Source organism: Gigantopelta aegis, chromosome 12 (assembly GCF_016097555.1).
Source record: "Gigantopelta aegis isolate Gae_Host chromosome 12, Gae_host_genome, whole genome shotgun sequence".
In the NCBI taxonomy this organism is placed as follows: domain Eukaryota; kingdom Metazoa; phylum Mollusca; class Gastropoda; order Neomphalida; family Peltospiridae; genus Gigantopelta; species Gigantopelta aegis.
The window spans coordinates 10,663,660-10,684,586 of NC_054710.1; the positions used below are offsets into that span (position 1 = coordinate 10,663,660).

The following is a 20,927-nucleotide window of genomic DNA, read 5'->3' on the forward strand; positions in this document are numbered from 1 at the left end:
GAAATTAAAATTTATAAAACGTTATGTAAATAATTATAATGAATCAGAGATTTGACGGGAAAAAAACGAATGTAACTTTCTAAGGGAATTCCCTTATTTGTGTATTGATACAGTGGTAAATCATTGTGGATTGAGTTCGATTGGGTTTTTTAATATAGTTTTGTATAATGGCAATATTAATGCATTTGGAATTATAAGAATTGAACGTTATATTTTTGACGTTCATGCGATGATAAACACCAAAACCATTTTACACACTTATGTATGAATGGCGTAGCGCGTTCATACAGTGTGTAAAACGGTTTTGGTGTTTATCATCGCATGAACTTCAAAAATATAACGTTCAATTCTTAATTAAAATATTTCATAGTTCATAAATTGGCCATATTCATCCAGTAAATTTTCTATAAATAGTATACCTTTTTTATATAATTTTTATGTACCATTAGTTTATTATCTTTTCTTATATTACTATTGTTCTAAATATTGATTCTATATAATTCTTCAATATTTTTATAAGTTTGTTTTTGTTTTGAATAATTTGCCAACTTTGTAATACATCTTTCTAAAAGGTATTTGTGATTTTTGTGTTTTGAAGTTGAATAAAGTGATCACCGTGTATTATTAAAATGTCGGTTGTTCTTGCAGCTTTGTAATATATCTTTCTAAAAGGTATTCTTAATTTTTGTGTTTTGAAGTTGAATAAAGTGATCACCGTGTATTATTAAAATGTCGGTTATTCTTGCAACTTTGTAATATATCTTTCTAAAAGGTATTCTTAATTTTTGTGTTTTGAAGTTGAATAAAGTGATCATCGTGTATTATTAAATGTTCGGTTGTTATTCCTGTAACTACTTGAAACAGATGTACCCAATTAGAGTTTGATGTATATACATGTAGTCTTCTTATCCAACTAGACGTTAAAGCTATACAATTTTTTTAATGTTTAACACTTTAAGGCCAACATTTTTATATTCTTGTTCTAATATTTCTCTTTTTATTTTTTTCAGGTTTATTTTGTCAAATAAAACCATAAAACATCTTATTTGTTTTATTAGTTTATTCGTGGGATTTGGAAGAGCAAATTAGCAAATGTGTTATTTTTGGAATTATTAAAGTTGTAACTATAACAATTCGACCCAATACTGTTAATTTTTATATAAATAGTGATCAAACAGGTTTTATTAAGTATCGATATACTGGAGAAAACTTGCCCTTAATATATGACAGTAAATGTATACCAAAACCTCGTTACATACCCCCCCCCCCCCCCCACTACGTTCCACGAAGCCATCTTAGCCTTGAGATAATTTTAAGTGCCTAACTACCGTATACACTTAAGGTAATCTTAGCGTTAAGATCGCTTCGTTTCCATACCTTCGGACATTTCTCTTTCCATGTTATAACGTTTCATACACAGCAGTAAAAACGTATCATCAATTATCTTTGTCTTTTGTGTGTCACAATAACTTTTGCCTTTTAGTATATTTTATTTTTCATTTCCATTATCTTTGACTCAAAGTTATCAGTGACCATTTGATCAATATTAACCGAGAAATTAACACACACAAAAATTTTAACTTTTCAGTACCCCATTCAAGCTTCCATTTAGAATGCTGAAAGATCTCCTTGGAAAATGTCTTACTTCCTATCAATACAATCTGTGTCTTTGAATAATTTATTCTTGGAGGGACATTTCTGAGTTTGCTGCAATTTTTAAGATGTTATCGACTAACATAGACTTTTTAACGATTGTAATTACATATCAAATATATTTTCCTGCATAAAATATTAGTGGCTGTATATCAAATGTGTTTCTGATCGTTCTAATATTTGTACTAGGTTAAATTTCATTTTATTTCCTAAAATATGTTTTTTCGTACGTACGAAATTATTTGAAGACAAAATCCAATTTCGACTAGTTACAAATATTAAGACGACCAGAAAGACATTGAATATACAGACACTGTTATTCTAAACAAGAAAATATATTTAATATGTAAGTTTAATCGTAGAAATATTTTATTAGTCGGAAACATCTTACAATGCAACAAACTCAGGAATGTCCCTTTAAGTTAGACATATCTAAAATATACAAGCGATGTGGGAGAGCCATCTAAAATGAATGTCGTATCATCTGTGTACTGGAACATTACATATTCTTCCTCTTCTATTTGTATGCCTTTGATACCTTTTGAAATTCATATTAGAAGAACTCTAGATTGATTGATTTCAACTTATATATCCAATTAAGGTTCAAGCACGCTGTTCTGGGCACACACCTCAGCTATCTGGGCTGCCTGTCCAGGACAGTGGGTTAGTTGTTAGTTTGTTAGTGGTTAACGAGAGAGAAGAGGGTGTAGTGGCCTACCCACTGAGTCTTTAAGAACTCGCTCTGGGTTGGAGCCGGTACCGGGCTGCGAACCCTGTACCTACCAGCCTGTAGTCCGATGGCTTAACCACTGCGCCACCGAGGCCGGTTCGAGAGCTCTAGAAGATCACGTTTATTGCATAAAGTATTACATAACACTTATAGCAAACATACACTGAAAAACACAAATTAATTGTAGAGTCAGTGACTCAGTAAGAAGGCTAGCTGAAGAAAATACATAAAAGTATAAAGTTGTGACGAACAGATAAGAAACCTATTATAACAATAACTAGCGTCTCTGCATAGCAAGATGTACATATTTTGCTAAATTAATAACCATTTTAGGGGTATCACAAGACATTAGCCTATAAAACTTTTAGATATTTGGCCATCTATTGTAAATCTTATTTAAATACTGTTGTCTTAAATCTCTATACGTTGGGCAAACTAACACAAAGTGATATTCATTTTTTATAACTTTCGAATTATATAATGTACAAAATCTCTGATCATAAGGTATATTATTAATATTGCTAGAATTTCAGCACAGATGATAAAAATATAAGGAGAGAGAGGATGTCAAACATTTGGTAATTTTGACATATAGGCTTAGAGAGGAAACCCGCTACATGCTTTCATTAGTAGCAAGGGATCTTTTATATGCACAATCCCACAGACAGGATAGCACATACCACGCATTTGATATGCCAGTCGTGGTACACTGGCTGGAACGACAAATAGCACAATGGGCCCACCGGCGGGGATCGATCCCAAACCGACCGCGCATCAAGCGAGCGCTTTACCACTGGACTACGTTCCGCCCCAAGGTGCCGGTTATCTGTTTCACTGAAATTTGTAAATGTTGTATTGAGATTTTAATTTTTATCAGTATTTTCTTCTTAAAGGCATATTATTACAGACCACTGACCTATTTAATGGTACCGGCCTCGGTGGCGTCGTGGTAGGTACTGGGTTCGGATCCCAGTCGAGGCATGGGATTTTTAATCCAGATACCGACTCCAAACCCTGAGTGAGTGCTCCGCAAGGCTCAATGGGTAGGTGTAAACCACTTGCACCGACCAGTGATCCATAACTGGTTCAACAAAGGCCATGGTTTGTGCTATCCTGCCTGTGGGAAGCGCAAATAAAAGATCCCTTGCTGCTAATCGGAAGAGTAGCCCATGTAGTGGCGACAGCGGGTTTCCTCTCAAAATCTGTGTGGTCCTTAACCATATGTCTGACGCCATATAACCGTAAAATAAAATGTGTTGAGTGCGTCGTTAAATAAAACATTTCTTTCTTTCTTTTTATTTAATGGTCTAACAAAGTATTACCTGAGCACAAATAATTTGATTTGTCTTTATAACCACCATACTCCATTTATTAATAAGATTTTGTAAAAAATAATTGAATTATGGCAATGGTCCATAATTCAAAAACTAAAATTGCCGAGAAGGTTGACATGGATTCACTCCATCATTGTTCAGTTAAGGTGATGCGATAGCTAGATTTGGTTTCCAACAATTAATGTAATTTTTATTTATTATTAATTTTTAGAGAAATAAGGTCCTTAAATCCGTGACAGTATGCCTTTAACAATGAAAATTGTTTTCAAATGGCAGTAAGCGATGGGATTGTATAATGGATTCCAGTTCTCACACGAGATACGACAGACTTGTAAACACCGGCATCTTCTGGGGGCGAAATTATTTTATTTGGATCTTGTAAACCACACTTAAGTACATCCACATTTCAAAGAACTATATTACTTGCGGATGTAGGCCGGACATGGCGTAAATAGCCCGGCATTAAAAATGCATTGATATCGCGAAGTATGCGGGCGGCAATCGGCCGGTTTACAGGCGTATGGATAACACATGGTAGCAAATAAACTAGAGTTTTTGGCAATTTAAACAAATTAACGATCGTTTCCGACTGACATTTACACCATTTTTAGCCCAGAAGCAATACAGGAATAGGCGCGTTCAATATAGCGAGGTGTTTTCCGAGAATACGGCTTTCTGCGCGCGCACGAGCACGTGTCTCGCAGATGAGGCGCTTATACAGAAGTGAAACTTGACCGTTATTTATCAAATAATAATTGCACGTGCATCTCGAGAAGTAGCATATTGTATGTAACGACTGCGCACATTGGCGGCCTCACACGACGGCGAAATGTGACGAGAGTTACAAGTGGATCACTTCACTAACCAGGCGTGTTGTGTATATTCATATGTCAGAAAGACCCCCGGCAGCGAGTCATCGTTTGATGGAATAGAGGACATAAGTAGACTTTGTATCACACACATAAACAGGAATATCTGTATTGTGCAGCCCTGTAGACTGTCTTTTTATTATAAATATGATATATATAGGTATACATATTCCACGATTGCATTGGTACAGAGTTGTAAACATAGTAGTTCAATTATCTAAAAAATGTGACTTCTGAGGTTGTTCCCTTGGACCCTTAATATATATATATATATATATATATATATATATATATATATATATATATATATATATATATATATATATATATAAACTAACAGGCAAAAGAAACTTATCACTTTGTTCAGTAGGTCCATAAAGAAAAACCAGGACAGATGTGATCTATAAGATGATTATTATACTGAAAGGAATAATTTTCCAATGTCTTTACAAAAAAGCATTGCCATATCGATAGTGCACTTGCCATAAGGCCGAGCGAAAGAGACATGGGGTCAAAATTTAAAATTACACAATCAAAGTCCCTTCAAAAGGTGCTTCTAAAGTCAAATCATGGAACAAGACACGTCTTCAGTAGCGTGTGTGACCACCCCTTGCATCAATACACGCCAAAACACGTCTCCTCATGGATATCGTAAGTCATCAGATGACGTCAGCAGGAATTTTGCGCCAAACATCCAACAAAACCTACACACACACACACACACACACACACACGTACATATTCCTTTTCTAGGACAAACAATATATATATATATATATATATATATATATATATATATATACAGTATAGCACCGTTGTGTCGATATCGTGTGGACCACATTAAATACATCGAGTTAACCAAATATCGACTTTTAAACGTCCAGTCCAAAATTGACTCAAATACAGCCAGCATAGCGGAAACAGTGGTGTCAATAAAAAAACACCCTAATAATTAACCTATCAAGATAAATTAATTTTACTTTTACCAGTCCTCAATTTCTCAAAGCCACATGCTACTTGACTAATTGCATCGCTGTAATAATCGTTGTCTGCGAGCGTTTTCTTTTAAGTTCGATGAAACCATTTAAAGGGACATTCCTGCATTTGCTGCAATTTTTAAGATGTTATCGACTAACAAAGACTTTTTAACGATTGTAATTACATATCAAACATATATTTTTTTTGCATAAAATATTAGTGGCTGTATATTAAACGTGTTTCTGATCGTTCTAATATTTGTACTAGTTAAATTTCATTTTATTTCCCAAAATATTTTTTGTACGAAATTATTTGAAGACAAAATCCAGTTTGGGCTTCTTACAAATATTAAGAAGACAAGAAACACATTGAATATACAGACAGTGATATTCTAAACCAGAAAATATATTTAATATGTAAGTTTGATCGTAGAAATATTTTATTAGTCGGAAACATCTTAAAATGCAGCAAACTCGGGAATGTCCCTTTAATACCTTGTTCAATATTTTAGATAACTTTTTACGTCCATGTCTCCTGTGAACTGTTACAGTAATTACAAATCATATATGTCGGTACCCCGAGTACTCTTGACTGTAAGAGAGCTAGATGGATATATGAGAGCGTATAACCTTCCAAATGTCCGTCTAGCTCTCTTACAGTCAGGAAGGAAATGTTTTATTTAACGACGCACTCAACACATTTTATTTACGGTTATATGGCGTCGGGCATAATGGTTACGGCCACACAGATATTGAGGGAGGAAACCCGCTGTTGCCACTTCATGGGCTATTCTTTTTCGATTAGCAGCAAGGGATCTTTTATATGCACCATCCCACAGACAGAAAAAAATACAAATCGATTTGAACAGTATCTTCTTTCAGTTACAGTTGTTACCGATATGTCAATTGTCTCTCGGTATATTTTATCAATGCAAAACTCATTGAATTATTTCAATATTAGTAGTCGCAGTAGATGTTAAGTACAAGAAACGCATTGATCATATTAAATTCAAGGTGACTTTTTTTCTTAAATAAAGTCTTTCTAACGACTGAAATCGGTTACGGGACGTTTCGTACCCGATTTATTTCGTCCCTGGATGTTTCGTACATACAACCGTTTTATACCCTAAACGTTTCGTCCCCTGGTCATTTTACTTTGAATTGTAGGCCGACATGCAAATTGTTTAGTCTATCTTAGTTGTTCGCTTGGGGGATTTTAACTGGATTTTTTCCCCCAGGGTTCAAACATGCTTACTGTGGGCACGGAAAGACAGTAAACAAAAAACAAACACCACCCCCTAAAATAAAACCACACACACAAAAAACACCAAAAACCCCCACGAAACAACACTTTATGATATTTCATCCCCTGTTTTTTTTTTTTTTTTTTTTTTTTTTTTTTTTTTTTTAAAGTGACGTTTGCAGCAAATAAACATGACTGAAAGGTTATTTTGTTGTATGTAGACATATTTTAAATGTACCAATGTTAAATACTGGCACATAATGTACACTGGGTGTATACATTTTGCCATCATTGATGAGCTTTACCGATGGAAATGTTTTATCAAGCGAAACATTTTAGATCCGTTTTGACTCTATTTACCCGGGGGGGGGGGGGGGGGGGGGGGGGGGGGAGGATTTAGCTCAGTCGGTTGAGTGCTCGCTTGTGGTGCGTGCGTCGCAGGATCGAACCACCTCGGTGGATACATTCAGCTGATTGGGTTTTTTCTCGTTCCAACCCGTGCACCACAACTGGACAAAGATCGTGGTATGTGTTTTCCTGTCTGTGGGAAAGTGCATATAAAAGATCCCTTGCTGTATTACAAAAGAAATAGCGGGTTTCCTCTGGTGACTACGAGTCAGAATTACCAAATGTTTGACATCCAATAGCCGATTATTATTTAATCAATGTGCTCCAGTGGTGTCGTTAAACAAAACAAACTTAAGTTAACTATTTACCTAGGGACGGGACATAGCCCAGTGGAAAAGCGCTCGCTTGATGCACGGTCGGTCTAGGATCCCCGTCGGTGGACCCATTGGGCTATTTCTCATTCCAGTCAGTGCACCACAACTGGTATATCAAAGGCCGTGATATGTTCTATCCTGTCTGTGGGGTGTGCATATAAAAGATCCCATGCTGCTAATGAAAAAAATTAGGGGGTTTCCTCTCTAAGACTATATGTCAAAATTACCAAATGTTTTACATCAAATAGCTGATGATTAATAAATCATTGTGCTCTAGTGGTGTCGTTAAACAAAAAAGAATTCTCCCCGTCTCTATTTTCCTCTCTGCCGTCTCTCTGTTGTGTATATGCGTGTGTGTGTGTTCACGCGCATGCGTGTGTATGTGAATATAATTATATTTGTGTACTTCTTGCAAAAATGTGTTTACCGGAAAGTGGTGTCAGGAAATTAGTATCCCATTGTTAACGGTGACATGTTTACATACGACCCGTGAAAATATACACACCTAGGTGGGCGAAAACACGCGGAAAACCATTAGGAGGAGAGAATCAAATGCTATAGGTTATTACGGAATCATTATCTTCCGTGATGCACGCTACAGCACATGCGTACAACCTGCCAGCATAATGAAATGACATCATGCTATACCAAATCTACGCAGGGGCGGTGTTACAGATGTACATAGTGAGGGGTGGGTCCACCGCCGTTTGGTTCGAAAAATAATGTTGACACACGCGCGCGCGCACACACACACACACAATGTATATATATATATATATATATATATATATATATATATATATATATATATATAACCCTTCAACACCAGCACAACACACACACACACACACACACACACACACACACACACACACACACACACACACACACCACACACACACACACATTCATATACAACTCTTTTTTCTTTTTTTTCTTTTTTTTGAAAACAAAAACAAATACAAAAAACCCGTCAGAGTAAATTAAAAAGTTTCTTTACAAATTACCATCAAACTGCATAGGCTAAATCTTCTCTTTGTTTTACACAGGTGTGAAGACAACTAATGGAACAGCCAATGTAAACAAGGCTAGAGCTGGGCGGTATTGAAATTTGAGGTTCGTTATCGATATCGGTATTTTTGGGGTGATTTACCTCGGTATCGGTACGGTATTCGGTATTGACACAATACCGATATCGAGCGCTATTTTCGGTATACTCGGCTTTAAATGCATGCCTGTGTTATGGCTCACCCGCTAATTTCATCTAAATACAATTCAATTCCATACACAAGGCTCTCGTCTGATTTATATCAACCCATTTTGCGTTCGTCAGATATATTATTAGTGCTTTCCGGGAAATATTTTTTTTGAATACCGAAATTTCGGTATTTAGAAATTTGTTCGGTACGGTAAATCGGTATTGACATAATACCAATACCGAACTATATTATATAATATATACAGTATTCCGCCCAGCTCTAAACAAGGCGCAGTTCTAACTTTAGTCTCTGGGTACTGCATTATCGATTTCTTCAATTATAATGCAGGTGAAGCTGCATACCATAGCTGTTCTAGCATTTTGTCATCACCCCTGTATTAAAATGAGATTTAATCTATATAATTTCATGGTAATAAAAAAAAACTTTTAATTTACACTGGGTTTTTTTTCTTTTTTAAAAACAATTGAATTGGTATGGATTTAAAACTGAATAGGGGCCTAATATGTTTTTGTATTAATGTTAACTGTACATGTATTTATTATATGCCAATTCATCAGTTCCTTTTTGAGGGTGGGATGTAGTGGTAAAGCTCTCGCTTGATGCGTGGTCGGTCCAGGATCGATTCCCGTCGGTGGGCCCATTGCCAGTGCACCAATACATCAAAGGCCGTGGTATGTGCTATCCTGTCTGTGGTATGGTACATATAAAAGATCCCTTGCTACTGATGGAAAAAAAATGTAGCGGGCTTCCTCTCTAAGACTATATGTCAGATTTACAAAATGTTTGACATTTATTTAAAGATTGTCTGTTTTTTTTTTTTTAATGTGAGAACGGCTTCGCCGATTCACACAGTTTACGGATGATTTTTTTTTTTTTTCATACCCCGATGAGCGTAAAAGAAATAACAGACAATACTTATAATTAAATTTGAATGATACATGCTAATAATAACACTAAAACGTCATACTTTATTTTGAATTATTTTGTATCCATAAACAATAACGCTCATTAAGACAACTTGCCCATACAAAATGACGTCATCACATGACGTTCCCTAACGACGTAATTTTCACGTTCATCGAAAAATGAAGAAACTCCCGTTGCTACGTCTGGACCAATCGGATGACGTTACGTTGTAATGAATGTAACAGAAATTTAATTATTAGCCAATGATTAATAAATCAATGTGCTCTAGTGGTGTCGTTAAACAAAAGAAACTTCTTTTTATGGTAATTTGTTAAGAAACTTTTTAATTTACACTGGGTTTTTTTTTCTTCTTCAAAGCAATTTTTTGAGTTGGTATAGGTTTAAAACTTAATGATATGTTTTTATATCCTTTAACTTACCCATGATACCCATGTCATAAACCCATGTGATAATTTACTTTATTAACCCGGTTAATAATGGTATGCAAATTTACAAGGTCTCTAGGTAATGTGTTGCTGTGGATGGGTCATTTGCTTACAAGCCAGTAAGACCCGTGTACTTGAGCGTAACGTTTTCAAAGATTTGTTTAAAATGTGCGACGTCAAACTAATCTGTGCTAATCGTGATGACGTCATATTATCGATGGCGGCGACTTTAGTACTGTGATTTACTAAAAAGTAATTATAATGTTATTTTAGAAGTGTTATAGGATAAATAGAATTCGCTACTCGTGTTTTTTTAAGATGTAAAATATCAACCTTGTCTAGTTAATCGGTATTTGTCTCGGCAGAACCTCGACAAATACCGATTAACATAGACTCGGTTGATATTTTCCATATTAAAAAATACTCGTGACGAATCCTCTATATATGAATTTTTACTGTATTTATTATATATAGTTTTATGCTAATTCATCTGTTCCCTTTTTACACAAACGGAGTAGGGAAGCTAAATGCACAATCTACAAAGTTGGGGGGGGGGGGGGGGGAGGGCTGTTACCGACGCTTTAGTTAATTATTAGATGTTTTTTGGGGGTGTTTTTTACACGAAACTGTTTAAGAATAAAGCATGAGTCTGTATTCAACACGTTGTTACACCGCCCCGTCATCCACTTTGAAGAGTTACAGACATGTGCCCGGATATTCGAGAACGATTATTTCCAAACACTAAATAAAATAAAATTCGAAAGTATTTTCCTGACAACAAACTGTGGTTTCCTATTTGACGAGCGACTGGACGCGTGCGTCTTAATTCGATTAAAAAAACCTTGTTCGTTCGGCACAGGGTAACCTTATCTTATTTGCTATGTTTTTTTTATAAAAGCAAAAGTCAGTCGCTAAATCCCGATTTGTTTTGAAAGGAAAATTATTTAGCTACAAATTACCATGCTTAGCGATACGGACCACCGAAAGTGTTTACGTTACCACGCTAACGGCTGCTAGAGTTTCCACAACTGTCGGAGAAATACCACTTGCTCAAATTGCTTTTGCCTCCTTTTCTTCATATGCAGAAATGGTGGTAATGAATATACGTATCTTTAGAAAAAAGAGACAAAAACAACAACAAAAACCCATTTACGAAACTCCCTCTAATAACTCCCCCTTTTCCTAAACCGTCTCTCTCTCTCTCTCTCTCTCTCTCTCTCTCTCTCTCTCTCTCTCTCTCTCTCTCTCTCTCTCTCTCTCTCTCTCTCTCTCTCTCTCTCTCTCTCTCTCTCTCTCTCTCTCTCTCTCTCTCTCTCTCACACACACACACACACACACACAACCGAATATAACAATTACAATCGGCGTACAATTTATTAGAACACAGTGTACTTGAAATAATTCATTAGGTTTTGTTTATTAAAAGTATAATGTATAGAGAAAATAGCATGTTTTAAAAGCTTCCCCCCCCCCCCCCTCTCTCTCTCCTGTATGCCTGCGCGCGCGTGTGTGTGTGTTAAATGTTATATTCTTGGTGGACAGGCTTGCGTACATGCGTGCTATGTATGTATGTATTGATGTATGTATGTATGTATATATGTATTGATGTATGAATATCTATATACTGTATGCATTGATATAAACATAGATATTAACGCACTGGCGCAGGAGATAATTAAATCCTTTCTGGCCTCACAAATTGTCCCATGCCGTTGCTGGGACTCGAACCTGTGGCACCGAATCGCCCGCAAATTGCAGACTAACCACGATGCGCTCTGGGCTATTTAGGCATCCACATGTACATGTATGTATGTATGTATGTATTTGTGTGTGTGTGTGTGTGTGAGTGTGTGTGTGTGTGTGTGTGTGTGTGTGTGTGTGTGTGTGTGTGTGCTCGCGCGCGCGTCTGTGTGTCTGTCTGTCTGTCTGTATGTATGTATACTTTATAACTATAAAATGCATAGATACAAAACCAAAAAACATGTTAATTTAGTATGTACATAAAAACAAACTTTGAGGAAACAGTTTTTTATACTAGTGTCCTATCTACGAATAAAAGAGGAGTTTTCCAAAAATATAATACCATAAAATAAAGTGTCATTACTTTGAGCAATGCAGTTTTCCGTTCCAACTGGTGCTGCACGAGAGGCATATCAAAGGACATGGTATGTGCTGTCCTGTTTGTGGGAGAGTGCGTATAAAAGAAGGATGGAAATGTTTTATTTAACGACGCACTCAACACATTTTATTTACGGTCATATGGCGTCAGACATATGGTTAAGGACCACACAGATATTGAGAGAGGAAACCCGCTGTCACCACTTCATGGACTACTCTTTTCGATTAGCAGCAAGGGATCTTTTATATACACCATCCCACAGACAGGATAGCCTTTGTTACACCAGTTGTGGAGCACTGGCTGGAGCGAGAAATAGCCCAATGGGCCCACTGACGGGGATCGATCCCAGACCGACAGCGCATCGAGCGAGCGCTTTACCACTGGGCTACGTCCCCTCCCCTATTATTTTCAGAGTTGTCTCCTCTCTCAATATCTGTGTGGTGACACTGTGGTCCTTAACCATATGTCCGACGCCATATAAACGTAAATAAAATGTGTTATGTGCGTCGTTAAATAAAACATTTCTTTCTTTCTGAAAATAATGCTTTTGCAAATGTAGGTTTTATACCAAAAGGATTATGCTAATATTTTACACTTATAGATATTTATCTCTCATATTTCCTAGATACATTATTCTGGAATTTGGTTTGTTGTTTTACCCCCATACACATGAATACCCTTAACTGCATTGGGGTCCATTGTAGTGCTCGCCCTGAGGTGACTGCGTCGCAGATCGAACCACCTGTTTGATATCCATTCATTGACTAATTAGGGTTCTTTTTTTTTTCGTCAACCAAACCAGTGCACAAACAACTGGCCAAAGGCCGTTCCAAACCCCAATTTTCCTGTCTGTGGAAAAGTGCATAAAAAATGCGATCCCTTGCTGTATTAGGAAATGTGTAAAAATTTCCTACTTTGAGTAACTACGTGTACTAATACCAAATGTATTGACCTAAAGATAGATAAAGCTTAAATTAATCAATTGTGAGAGGGGGTGGGGGCAGAACATTCATAAACAAAACAACTTAAATACAGCATTTTCCAAACCCTTTTTTTCAGGGCTCTAGAAAAGCGATTTTAGTAGTTATTTATTAGCCCAACATTGAATATTCACTAGCCCATTTAAGTAAATACAATTTTAATCTAATAGGATAATCAGATATGTTACCTAAAGAGGGAGATAAAGCTAACATTGAATAACACTAACCATGGGATTGGGGCTAGGGGGTAGAATATGGGGGCATGGCAATAGTATTTATTTACTAAAATACACTTGAATATCACTAACCCATTTATCCCTTTCTTCTTTTTTCTAGAAGCCCTGTCGGGCATGATAATAGTAGTTATTTACTAGCCTAACATTGAATATCACTAACCATGGGAGTGGGGCTACCATAATCTAGAAGCCCTGTTAATTTGTTTATGGATAATAAAATTATCCTCGTGTATAATTATATCCTTTTGGGATACACCTAGAACTGATTTAAATAAGGATATCAATTTTTATTTTTCCGAGAATAATCTTCGTATCCATATACATTTAGATTATGAAAATAATGTCTGGCCTTAGATCGGTATTTTAAGACTATATCAGATTTTAAATTTTATTATTATTTTTTTTTATTATTATTTTTTTTTTATTATTATATTTTTTTATTATTATTATTTTTTTTTTACAATTTTTACCAACCTTGAAATGTTGTAAACAGAACAATCGATTTTTAATTTCGATTTATGTAACTCTTTTTCAAAAAAAATTGAATAATTCATGAGTATTCTTTTTGAATATTATTATATAGAAGAGTAATTTAAAGGCATATTGACACAGACCACTGACCTATTTAATAGTCTAACAAAGTATTACCTGAGCAAAAATAATTTGATTTTTCCCTAAATGTACTTTATTCAGCCATCTTCATAACCACCATACTCCATTTATTAATGAGATTTTGTAAAAATAATTGAATTATGGCAATGGTCCATAATTCAAAAACTAAAATTGCCAAGAGGGTTGACATGGATTTCACGCCATCATGGTTCAGTTAAGGTTATGCAATAGCTAGATTTGGTTTTCAACACTTAATGTAATAATTTCTATGTATTATCCATTTTTAGAGAAATAAGGTCCTTAAAATCTGTGACAGTAGGCCTATGCCTTTAAAAATGACAACTTTGTTATGGTTTCCTCCCTTCCAACCAGTGCACCACAATGCAAGGATGACAAACGTTGAGATAATCCTTTCCTGTCGCATTCTATCTTTCGTAATGTTGCTGATAAACATGAGCAATAATAATAATAGTAGTAGTAGTAGTAGTAGTAGTAGTAGTAGTAGTAGTAGTAGTAGTAGTAGTAGCAATCTGATTAAAATTAGCTCTACTGGTCTCGCCAGTAGATCTAACAGCATTGCGTGGACTCCCATGTCCAGGTGACATTTCATCTATAAATAACAATTTAAATATCGACCAATTACACTTCGCCTTATTCGGGAGCATACAAATTCTAAAATATCGGGCGAGACTATTTATGCAATAAGCGAACTTGTTGGTCTATTTCAACATTGAATAAAAAGGGGCAAAAGTGCAGTAATAAACTCTGGATCGTATACTAATATAAACAGATTTTATGGCTATACCATCATGGTTTTTTTTTTCGTCTTGAAACGAATTTTATATAAAATTTTATATTGAAATTAGTTTCCGGCATACTTCGTAATTTACCCGAATCATTTCGTATACCCTCGGCATAATCCCGAATGTTTTCAAATTCTTTTCAAATCACTGGCATGATTTTGCAAGTAAGGTTTTGATTAGTCGAATGAAAAATCAACTGGACATGAGCTCCAACGGGCTGCTGTTAGATCCACATGTAATAGTGGAGCTAATTTTAATTAGTATTGTAGTAGTAGTAGCAGTAGTAGTAGTAGTAGTAGTAGTAGTAGTAGTAGTAGTAGTAGTAGTAGTAGTAGTAGTAGTAGTAGTAGTAGTAGTAGTAGTAGTAGTAGTTGTTGTTGTTGTGGTAATAATACTACAAATAAATAAATAAATAAATAATAATAAAATAATAATAATAATAATAGTAGTTGTTGTTGTTGTAGTAGTAATAATACTACAAATAAATAAATAGATAAATAAATAATAATAATAATAATAATAATATAATAATAAATATAATAATAATAAATAATAATAATAATAAATAAAATAAGATGTTGATGAATATAATCTGTGTATATTATTATACGAAGAAACAATCTATGACGTATTTTAATCTTTAAGTGAACCATACAACACATTTTAAAATGTTCGCATTGTTACATTCAATATGTTTATGATTATTATTTTATAGTAACATTGGAAAATCATTTTTGGAATATGTGAGGTAAAATCTTAACAAAAAACATGTTTTTACCATTAACCTTAATTAAGTAATAGAAACAACACGACACACCATATTGTACACATTTTGATAACATGAAATTTTCAGTATTAAAATAAAACGAAAGCTATATCGGTACTGGTAGGGTGTATCATAATATGTTTTATTTACTCTGTGAAGTATACAATATCGCTATACCCATAATATGTGTGTGTGTGTGTGTGTGTGTGTGTGTGTGTGTGTGTGTGTGTGTGTGTGTGTGTGTATACAGATGTCGAAATTATAAAATAATTTTTGCGTATTTTGTTATTTTTAAAATGAAAAAAAATACAAATCATGTCTCCCTCTCAAAAGTTTACGAGAGAAGTGATTTCACTCTGTAATTTGCAGAGAGAGAGAGAGAGAGAGAGAGAGAGAGAGAGAGAGAGAGAGAGAGAGAGAGAGAGAGAGAGAGAGAGAGAGAGAGAGAGAGAGAGGGGAGCTTTTAAAACATGCTATTTTCTCTATAAAAGATAATACTTTTAATAAACAAAACCTAATGAATTATTTTAAGTACACTGTGTTCTAATAAATCGTACGCCGATTGTAATTGTGTGTGAGAGAGAGCCGGTTTAAGGGAGGGGGGAGTTATTAGGGGAAGTGATTTCACCCTGTAATTGTGGGAGAGAGAGAGAGAGAGAGAGAGAGAGAGAGAGAGAGAGAGAGAGAGAGAGAGAGAGAGAGAGAGAGAGAGACAGACAGAGAGACAGACAGACAGAGAGAGACAGACAGAGAGAGGTGGGAGTAAATATCAAATGGATTTATGACATTGATTTTATTGGTATGTTATAAGATAAATACATATAGTATACAAATTATACATGAAAAATGTAACCAACTACACTTGTTATAAAGATACATATACACATGTATATTTACAATTGAATAGGCCTCTCACCTATTTTTATGGACTCATTAATCCATATATTCACGTATAAACTATCACAGTGGAACATTTACAACTACATGTGTATATTCAAATGAAAATTATATATAGGTAGCTGTGTATATACGATTCAATTAATTGTTATTGCGGCACCTGCCTTCACGTAATAACTTCGGCATTAGTTAATTAATGGATAGCAAGCAGTCCAATTAGTGTGAAACTACATTACAGTAATTAAGAACACTATGGCTTTTAATTGTTGCCGCCAGCTTATCAATAAGGACTAAAACCTATGGCAATTACGAGTCAACAAACATATCTATCTTATAAATATTAGTTTTTCCATACATGAAAAGATATAGAGACCCAAAGATAGACCGGGAAGGTTGGACTCAAGGAGGGGGGGGGGGGGGGGGTGGTGACCTTGAGGTCTCAGTTGCAGTGTCAACTCTATCGTTCACCTAAGAGCTTTATAATATATATATATTAATGTTTTATATATATATATATATATATATATATTATATATATCTGTATCACCATGTTTTGGGGGTTTTTGGGGTTTTTTTTTATATATTTATTGCCCCAGATATTTATATATTGATAATGTCAGGGTTGAGGCCCTGAAATCATTATCTTACAATAGATACATAAATATAAAGTGCATTCAATAAAATTACTAGTTAACTGGCAGACTAAATATATAATAAAAGAGAAATTAAACAGATAGACAGAGAGAAAAGAAGAAAAGAAAAATCCATATTTCCAAATATAGAAAACAAACGTTATTGGCTTTTAGGTTACAAAACCCCCCACAAAACCTCCACCACCAACAGTATGTGTCTTATATTGGAGTTATTTTTAACTATTAAGGCAAATTTAATTTTCTAGACATCTTTGCCAAGGTGCCCAGTTTTCATCAAACTCTTTATGTGAACAGTTTTTATAGAGTAAGTATCACCATGTTGTTAACTTTGTTAATTAAGTTTGATGTGGGAAAGTAAAATACAAGAACCTGCATCACCAACTTGAGACTTCTGTTACTTCATTAACATTCCGGTAAAACAAAACTGAAAAAAAAAACCGCTGTATAAATATGAAGGGCCCACGGGAATAACCTGTCACACTTTTTGATAATGTGATATTTTTAAAGTCTAAAGTTTACAACTCTGCATTCATGGAATATTTATATCTAAGCAAGCATGCTTTACATACAACTTTTAAAGGGATATTCCTGACTTTTCTGCAATTTTTAAGATGTCATCGACTAACAGAGACTTTTTAACGATTGTAATTGCATATCAGATATATTTTTCTGCATTAAATATTAGTGGCTGTATATTAAACGTGTTTCTGATCGTTCTAATATTTGTACTAGGTTAAATTTCATTTTATTTCCTAAAATATATGTTTTTCGTACGTACGAAATTATTTAAAGACAAAATCCAGTTTGAGCTTCTTACAAATATTAAAACGACCAGAAACACATTGATATTCTACACAAGAAAATATATTTAATATGTAAGTTTAATCGTAGAAATATTTGATTAATCGGAAACATCTTACAATTCAGCAAACTCTCTTTCTCTCTCTCTCTCTCTCTCTCTCTCTCTCTCTCTCTCTCCTCTCTCTCTCCTCTCTCTCTCTCTCTCTCTCTCACACACACACACATATATATTATATATCTATGTGTGTGTGTCCGGTGTGTGTCTATATATATATATATATAATATATATATATATATATCTATACATATACATATATATATATACACACACATACATATGTATATATATGTATATACATATGTATATGTATGTATATATATATATATATATATATATATATACACACACATACATATACATATATACAAATGTATATATAATTCATAATATACAAATGTACCTCAATATGCTTCAATAATGTACAAACCCGTTTCAAATTAATTTTCGTGCTTATATTAAATTAAATTTCAAGCACGCTTTCATGGACACACATCTTAACTTCTAGACTGTCTTGTCTATGGCAGGTGTTAATGGTTACCTGGATTTCATTGGTTAAAGGTTAGTGAGAGAAGTCGATGTGGTACTGGCCATACACCTCCGTTGATTAGTGAAAACTTACTCTGGAACCGGCAAAGGGATTCGAGCTCAGCACCTATCAGAATTAAAGCCGAAGACTTAACCAAGAAGCGAGATCTAGCTCAGTCGGTGGGCCACGACTGATTTATTAAAGGTATGTGCTGTCCTGTCTGTAGAAAAATGCTTAGAAAAGATCCCTTGCGGCAAACTGAAAAATGTGAAGGGTTTCTTTTGAAAACTACGTGATACAATTACAAATTGTTTGACATCCAATAGCGAATGATTACTAACTTGGTCTAGTGATATCGTTAAACAGGACACTGTTTCATGACTAATCACTACGTAACAAAGGGTGGCACCTTTCAATTCTCTTTAATCGGGGTGGGGGTGGGGTGGAAAAAAGGATTTCCCTCAGAAAGATACAAGTGCCCTTTTGCAAAGCTGAAAATTAGAGAAATGAGGATTGTGTTCCCTCAGAAAGATGCAAGTGCCCTTTTGCAAAGCTGCGCCCCGTTCCACGAAGGGAACGTAGCCCTAAGATGACCTTAGGCGCATAGCTACCCTATGCACTTAAGTTGATCTTAGGGCTAAGATCGCTTCGTGGAACGGGGCCCTGGACATTACCCTGTATTTACTGTTCTCTGAATTAATTTTTTTTACCCCCTTCCCCTTTCCCCACCCCCTTATTAAAACCAAATACGACCCAAGGTTTACAAAACAAATGCAAAGATCAGCGAATTAAACCTACCCCTGTGGTATCCATAGGAAGTCGGCAGAGTTGCGCTAATCCCCATTGGGTGGATTGGGTATGGAAAAAACGGTAGTTGTAACCGTCCGTGGCTCGTACTTGATGACGTCAATGATGACGCGGTTTCCAGGGAGCTGGGCTCGATCCCCAATATGTCTCTGATTAGAAAAGAGGGTTTCTTCGAAGCAACGTTCATTTTCTGTGCAACAGTTTGAATAAATTCAGTGGTGTTTTGTTTTATATTCTGAACTGCTTACTAAGGAACAATACTGCTTCATAAAGGTATATTCTCCATTCTGAATTGTTGGTTTTTTAAAACTAGATTTGATCGCAAGAATATTGTCTTGTTCACGCCAGTTTAAAAATATTAATGGCTCATTGTTTGGTTGTTTAAATAAAATACAAACACAAGCACAGCCGACTTCCACATTCGCTTAATATTGTTATAAAAATGTTAGAATAATTTAGTTTCACATATAACGGGAAACTGTCACTTCTGCATCACACTTCGTTTTTCCGTTTTCTTGGTTTTACCGAGAAATTGTTCCCAATTCATCCCGACAGTGATTAAATACAAGACTATTACATTTTCCAAAAACAAAAACAAAAACAAAACAATAACGACGAAAATGACAAAGTTTTCACACTGGCTCCTATTGAAAGTAAACGATTGCAAGTCGCACACAATCTCCCCGTATCCTTGCATGATACCATCTTCTATCACCTTAACAATCAGTTAACTATCGCGAGCACCGGTCAGTCGTTCCGCTGTGCCCCTGGGACCATTCCAGTCCAGCACGGTGTCAATCATAGCAGACAGGCAGCGTCTACAGCCAATCGGAATTAAGCTGGAGTGTTCCAAGTGAATGGGGCGGTGTAAGATCGCCTCACAGAAGATTCGTAATGGCGGCTAACCGCTTGAATGGAAAAGTGCCGGCTCGCGTTTCAGAGACAGAAAAACCCCTTCTCAATCCGAACCAAAGCAACGTTTTTTTTCAGTGAAAAAAATGCTGACGAGATGAAGCTGGGAAAACAAACAGTTTCGTTTGATGTGGCGTTTTCTTCAAAGTGAAAACTTACATGCCCGGGTTGAAGTTAAATACTTGAAACACTATTAATTACTTAATTATTTTCTTTAATGCATTCTTTTCTTTTCATATACATAACAAGAATTTGATCGCGTTTGTAATTGATTATTATAGAAATAAAACACAAATTAACTGTTCATCAATTTCACAGTGAATCTTATAAGTAAGTATATCGTAGAAATGTTTTTATTTTTGTATTTTTTTGTAAACGTAAATATTACTGGAGAGCATTTTAAACCTTCTCAGGATAAATCCGATATCTTAAGACAGTAACCAGTTATTATCTGTGTAACCTCCTTATGCATTTCTTAGATTTCAGTGGCGACCGCCCCAATTTTTGAGACAGTAAAGGTGATTTTTTTTAATTGGCGTATATCGCGTGTTGATAAAAAAAACCCGCCGGGATTTACCCAATACAATTTCATAAGGATCAGTCTCGTTTTGCGGCAAATCAGCGGGCCCACGATTAGCCCTTACTGACATACA

The 20,927-nt window shown here is 35.2% G+C and overlaps 1 protein-coding gene across 1 annotated transcript in view; it reads right to left on the minus strand.

Moving 5' to 3' along the window:
- Nucleotides 1-19,549, minus strand: part of LOC121385809 (homeobox protein BarH-like 1) — a 28,020-nt gene extending 8,471 nt beyond the window's left edge. The window contains exon 1 of the mRNA XM_041516598.1: nucleotides 19,354-19,549. Within this exon, the coding sequence (XP_041372532.1) occupies nucleotides 19,354-19,549 (196 nt within the window). The remainder of the gene's footprint in view (nucleotides 1-19,353) is intronic.
- Between the last annotated feature and the right edge of the window lie 1,378 nt (nucleotides 19,550-20,927).